This window comes from Lathyrus oleraceus, chromosome 6 (assembly GCF_024323335.1).
Source record: "Lathyrus oleraceus cultivar Zhongwan6 chromosome 6, CAAS_Psat_ZW6_1.0, whole genome shotgun sequence".
NCBI lineage: Eukaryota > Viridiplantae > Streptophyta > Magnoliopsida > Fabales > Fabaceae > Lathyrus > Lathyrus oleraceus.
This window is the reverse complement of record NC_066584.1, coordinates 389,832,025-389,838,746: the sequence shown is the minus strand read 5'-3', so window position 1 is coordinate 389,838,746 and position 6,722 is coordinate 389,832,025. Positions and strand designations below refer to the sequence as shown.

At 30.2% G+C, this 6,722-nt stretch overlaps 1 protein-coding gene across 1 annotated transcript; it reads left to right on the top strand.

Moving 5' to 3' along the window:
- The first annotated feature begins 3,429 nt into the window (after positions 1 to 3,429).
- LOC127091266 (AP2/ERF and B3 domain-containing transcription factor RAV1) lies at positions 3,430 to 5,026 on the top strand. Its single transcript, XM_051029851.1, has one exon. The coding sequence runs from the start codon at positions 3,635 to 3,637 to the stop codon at positions 4,796 to 4,798; it is 1,164 nt and encodes a 387-aa protein (XP_050885808.1). The 5' UTR covers positions 3,430 to 3,634; the 3' UTR covers positions 4,799 to 5,026.
- The last annotated feature ends 1,696 nt before the right edge of the window (positions 5,027 to 6,722 follow it).

The window sequence follows — 6,722 nt, the reverse complement described above, 5'->3', positions numbered from 1 at the left end:
TTATAGCGCTTTGATTAAATTCAAATACGAAGGTTCTAAGGGGGCTTATTTTTTATCCCTCTTGGTCAGTGAATGATAAGAAATCATCTATTTAGTGGAGGGACTTAAGATTAGCTCTCGGTCCGTTGGGGGGTGATATCAATTGGTTTGAGAATAAATATTACTAGAAAATTCATAGACAGTTCTTATAATGATTTTTGGTGCCACGAATGGCTTGGACCAACTCCCTAAGTGTTCAATTTCCTTCTTTATTCGAATGCGTGCAGCCCAGCCGATACTCTGTAGTTGACATGTGGAGTTGAACAAATGGTGATCAGAGTTGGAACCTTAATTTTGCACATGTTCATGTTTATGCCCTTGTGGTTTTTGGAGCTTCAAGAATTATGGAATTATTTGATGAATAACACATAATTAAGAAGGGGTTAACTTCTTTAAATGGTGGAGAGATGCAGACAATTTTTCTATTAGAGATGCAGTTGCAAGGCTGATTTATTTGTCTTCTACGGGTTCTCGTTCCTTCATTCACTTAGAACCTTTTTTAAATCGATTGTGGAAGTCACATGTCCCAAGCAATATCAAATTTTTTGCATGGATATTATCACTCAATAGACTACAAACTCAAGATCAATTAGCGAAGAAAGGGATTTTGAGAGGTCAACATAACCTTGTTTGCCCGTTGTGTTTAGGCCTAGAGGGGAATCTAATTAATATATATTTCTTGTGTCCATTAGCTGTAAAAGTGTGGCATATGTTATCTCGTTGGATTTTTCTTGACTCTTTAGCACCATTTGTCTCTATTTGTGACCATTTGAATAAGAATAAGAGATTAATTAATATACATTTAGTGTGTAATTTTTTTTTGCATCAATTCAATTAACATTATTTTTTATTTGAGAAAAAGGAACCTGCATTGGCAATATTTTTACACGTTTAATTAATGAGGCGAGTATTTCGTCAAATTGGTCTTTTAAGTTATTTTTTTAAAAGGTTGGTCATTTAAGTGTTTTTTTTGTAATAAATCGGTCCTTGAAGTTACCAAACGTGTGCACAATTACCCTTTTTTAAGAGAGTGAATATGCTAATTATGAATGCAATTATTTTGAGTTGTATGAAAATGATGAAGTGTAACCAGAAATACAATAGCCACACATTTCTAAATGTTCAAAATGTGAGAAAAAGATGTAGAAATCACCCTAAAGGATCAAGTTGTACAAAAAAGACTTAAATGAGTAACTTGTTATAAAAAAATAACTTAAATGATCTCTGTTGTAATTTTGTCATTAAATAAGTCCTTTAAGTTATTTTTGTGTAACATGTTGATCCTTTAAGTTCTTTTGTAACTTGGTCTTTTAGGATGATTTCTACATCATTTTTCTCATATTTTGAACATTTAGAAATGTGTGACCGTTATATTTCTGGTTGCGCTTTATCATTTTCATACCACTCAAAATAATTGCATCCTTAATTAACACATTCCTTATGTTAAGAAAGAGTAACAATGCACATGTTTGATAACTTAAGGGACCAAATTGTTAAAAAAAACTTAAAGGATAACAGAAAAATAACTTAAAGGATCTCTGATGTAATTTTACCTTTATTTTTAAAATACTCATTTAACTTATCAAATTTAAAGATTTCGATTGGATACGTTTGTAATATTGATGTATGCTTTCTTTGATAAACTAGTTAATAGTTGATGACCGATAGCTTGTAGTTAGTAGCGGGTAGCAAATAACTGATAGTTGATGACTGTAGCTGACAAGTTAATTTGAATGTTTGATAAATTTTCTATTACATTAACGGATGAATACAAAATGCCATAAAAGAATATTTCTTAATTAAGAAATTAGTGATTTTATTATTTTATTATATTATATTATTAAATTATTTTTTATTTGACAGAAATAAATATATTAATAAAAACATGCAAAATATTTTTAATATATATGAAAAATTGAAGTTAGCATTAAAATATATTAAACTTATATATACATTTTATAATGAAATTTAACAAGATACATGAAATAATAACATTATAATTTTGAATTCTATACGAATCTAAAATAATAATAATAATATTAAATTTATTTTCTAATATTATACAATAAAACTGCATTATGATATTCTAAATTTTCTTCGTCTTAGTTAATTTCAGTGATTTTTTTCTAATATTTTATTAACTTGAGAATTATCAATACTATTTTAAAATTCATTATATAAATTAAATATTACTAAAAAATATTAAATATTTCATCATCTTTCGTCTTCTGAATTGACACGAATATAATATACGATTCAAAATTCACTTTTATATATATATATATATATATATATATATATATATATATATTATATATAAGGGTAAAAGAAATTCTTATAAAATAATAAGGGTATAAATAAGAAAAATGACAAATTCAAAAACTATTTCAAATAGTTTTTGAGAAAAAGATAAAGATTAATAGGAAAAACTAAAACTATAAGTTAAATGACTGTTACCAAATATAACTTTTTTTTATTATAAACTGAAAAAATAAAAGAAAAAAAACTAAAAACTTGTTTATTTTAGTGTTATGAAGATATTCTTACTTGATTTGACAGAGCATTACCTTCAAATTCTTTTTATTTTATTTATATTTCAGAAAAATTATATTATCAATTCGTATTTTAGAAATAATTAAAATAAAAGTGGCATATGTTTAAAGTTCTAATAATAAACTATTATATCCATTTTTATTTATAAAAGAAAATTATATTTTAAATTTATTGAATAAGTAATGTATTCGAAATGTATAATGGATCAGATACATCAATTATTTAATAAATTCAAAAAATTAATTTTAAATGAAATAATTTTTATTTCTTTTTAAAAATATTTATATCATATAATTTTATTGAATATATAGAAAGATAAATTGTTGATGTATTCTGTCCAATGTTGTTTCATTGACCATATTTCTTATGTATCTCATTGTATTATATTTTAAATTATTTTTTGCAAATATTTAAATAATAAAATATCATTTCAACCTTTATTTTTTACCTAAATAAATATAATTTCAGTTTTTTTTATAAAACAATAAAATTTATTCTATTATATACAATTCCACCTTTTTGTTATGAAAATTCCTTTGTTTCAAATATAATTATGTTGTTGATTAATACCAGCAAATAAAAATCAAGTATTGACCCACAGGAAGTGATTTCTCATGTGATCTTATCCTTTCTCTCTTTGCCATATATGGATACTCATTCTTTTCTCTCTCTTTTCAGTACCTTGAATCTTCCTCTATTTCCAAATGAAGTTGACCCACACATTGCCACGTCACCCCAACTATTAATGAAACAAAATTATATTTGGTAATTATCCATAATTCCTAAACCATCCCTAACTCCCTTTGGTTTTGTATCCATTTTCTAAAAAAATAATAACAGATTCAGTAGGACAAGTTCCTCCTATATATATCCATCCTCAAAACAAACCTACACAACACCTACCACCTATTCTCTCATTCTTCTTCTTCCCCTTTGCGTTCATCTTTCACTATTTCTTCTACTTTTTTTTCTAACTAACTAAATAGTTAGTTATAAACAGAAAAACAAATCAAAGTTAGTTTAAAATAGATAACAAAAAAAAATGGAGTTAGGTAGTTGCACAGATGAAACCACCACAAGCAATGACTCTCTTTCGGTATCTCTTGTTCCGGCGAAACTATCTCCACAGCCGCAGATGAACACACTCAGTCGCGTTGGAAGCGGTGCTAGCGCCGTTATCGATCCTGAAAACTGTGTCGGCTCCGGCGAAGCTGAATCTCGTAAACTCCCGTCGTCGAAATACAAAGGCGTGGTGCCACAGCCGAATGGACGTTGGGGAGCTCAGATTTACGAGAAACATCAGCGCGTATGGCTTGGTACGTTCAATGAAGAAGACGAAGCCGCCAGAGCCTACGATATCGCCGCCCTGAGATTCCGTGGCAAAGACGCTGTCACTAATTGTAAGAGCCTCGGCGGCGTCGAAAACGATACCGACGAAGCTGAAGCCGAGTTTCTCAACTCGCATTCCAAATCCGAGATCGTTGACATGCTTCGGAAACATACGTACGACGATGAGCTTAAGCAGAGCATGCGCGACTCGTGTGGCGGAAGGCAGCGGCGAAACGGAGAATCTGCTGGTTTAGCGTCACGTGGCGCGTGTGAAGCTAAGGCGCGTGAGCAGTTGTTTGAGAAAACCGTTACGCCAAGTGACGTTGGAAAATTGAATCGGTTGGTGATACCGAAACAGCACGCGGAAAAGCACTTTCCGTTAAATGCTGTTGCCGTGTCTGTCTCCGGCGATGGAACCTCGCCGTCAGTTGCGGCGGCGAAGGGTTTGCTATTGAATTTCGAAGACGTAGGAGGGAAAGTGTGGCGATTTCGTTACTCTTATTGGAACAGTAGCCAGAGTTACGTTTTGACTAAAGGCTGGAGCCGGTTCGTTAAGGAGAAGAATCTCAAAGCCGGTGATGCGGTTCGGTTCTTCAGGTCGACCGGACCGGATAGACAGCTCTACATAGACTGCAAAGCCAGGAGCATTAGCGTTGTCGGCGTCAGTATTGGTGAAACCAATAATATCACCGGTGGTTTGTTTATTCCGGTCCAACCGGTAGTTGAACCGGTTCAAATGGTTCGGCTTTTTGGGGTAAATATTTTGAAAATACCTGGTTCTGATGGTGTTGGTGTTAGCTGTACTGGGAAAAGGAAAGAGATGGAGTTCTTTACCTTAGAATGCAGCAAAAAGCCAAAGATTATTGGAGCCTTATAACATTATAGTAAAAGTTAATTTTCTTTTTTATGTTAAGAGTTTAATTTGAGTTTTAAAATTATGTGAATGATCAAATCATGAGAAAAGAATTAATAGTAGTGTAGTTGCAAGTTGTAAGAATGCACGTTGCAAAAGCTGAATTGTACATTATTAGAGAAAAGTAGTTTATGAACAATAACAAGAGGGTTTTTGAAAATGAAATGAAAGAAGACAACTGTTTAATGTTTATTCTATATTCTAGTCTTGCAAATTGTCAATATTAATATTTTTTTAATTATTGTAATATTTTGATTAGATGTTAAATCATGTGGTGTATTATTCTACATTTCTATACAAAAATATCAAGTCTTGTTTTTTCCTTTTTAGGAATGAGAAAAGTGTGCCATAATTATTTAGGAAAAAAAATGAGTGATTAATATTAGAGAAAGACTCAATTTAAGGGGTCCAGCAGGCATGACCTAGGAAGGTGTGAACAAGTTGATTAAGAGACATTTGTCCAATAAAGAAAAACAAGCTAGTTGGCAAGTTGGTACTACGTACAGTGTATATTGCCCATAGCTTCTTCTAATATTCTAAAATTATTCTAAACCTTAGCAATACATTGTTTTTGGAATGGGTCAAAATTCCACCAAGAAAATGCAAAGCTTGTATTATTCTTTCCCTACATAAAAAGAGGGGCAAGAACTGCAACTCAGTCTTGGTTCAGGACAAGTTTTTGGGAAGATATATGTTATATTTTTAAAATGTACATTAATGTCTAAGTGCATGTTTGATTGAATGTTTTTTATTAAAAAAAAAACTTTTTAGAAAAGAAAAAGTAAAGAAAACTTGTTTGATGAATTTGTTTTTACAAATATATTTTGAAAACAAAAAAGCATAAAAAATGGAATACATTTTTTACAAAATGAGTATAACTGCAAGAAAAATTCTTAAGAAAATATAAGTATATTGTATTAATAACTTGAATAATATAGATACACTAACCATGTATAATAAGTTTATACTGTTCAACTCCTTATCATCCTATATATATATATATTTTTGTTCGTGTTATATTGTGCATATCTCTTTCTTCTTTTCAAATTCTATAATATGAAAATATCGTATTTCTTTGTGTGTTTTTTATTTATTAATGTAAATTTCAAGCATTGTACTATAATATTATAACTTACTTCTAAATGAAATAAACTAACAACTAGTCTTAATTCATAGATGTGATCTATATTTTTAATTATTATTTCTGAAGTTGATATCAAATTAGTTGTCAAGGTTAAGGTGATATTTTTACCACTTACATTTATTTAAATTGTTTTTAAATTTTAAGATAAAAAGTCAAATATTTTACATTTTAAAGATTTAGTGATTATAATTGATTGGGAGTGTATTTTCTTATACTAACGGTATATATGAATTAAATCTATATTATATTAATTAATATATATTATTCTTGCTATAACATTGTTTGAAGAAAACATCTCTAAAGCTAGTCAGGCGAGATTACAATCGTCCTGTTCAACGGGAGGTATCCATCATTGTTGGTGGTTCAAAGTTTTTCGTATATTTTCTCCTATTTATGTTATTCATCATGCAAATGCCTCTTTTTTCCTTTTCTCTTACGCCCTTTATATAGTCTGTACTATAACTCCCTTTAATTCATAATGAATTGTCCATTCATTTCTAAAGGTTAAATGCTGGAGGTAACTTTCGACATCTCACTAATGACCATTAATCCCTTTTAAATATTAATTTCATAGCCTTCTCGTGACCCTTAATCTTTCTCTTAATCGTTAAGGAACCCGATTGTATGACATCATGGGTCGGCCTATGTTTGCTGATCTGGATTCCTGCACGACCATCTCGACCAATATTAAAATAGATATTTCGGCTAAGCTAGAAATTATGGGATGTACATAAGCCGCTAAAG

Coding starts and splice junctions, on each gene's coding strand:
- LOC127091266 (XM_051029851.1), top strand. CDS start 3,635: ATGGAGTTAGGTAGTTGCACAGATGAAACCACCACAAGCAATGACTCT.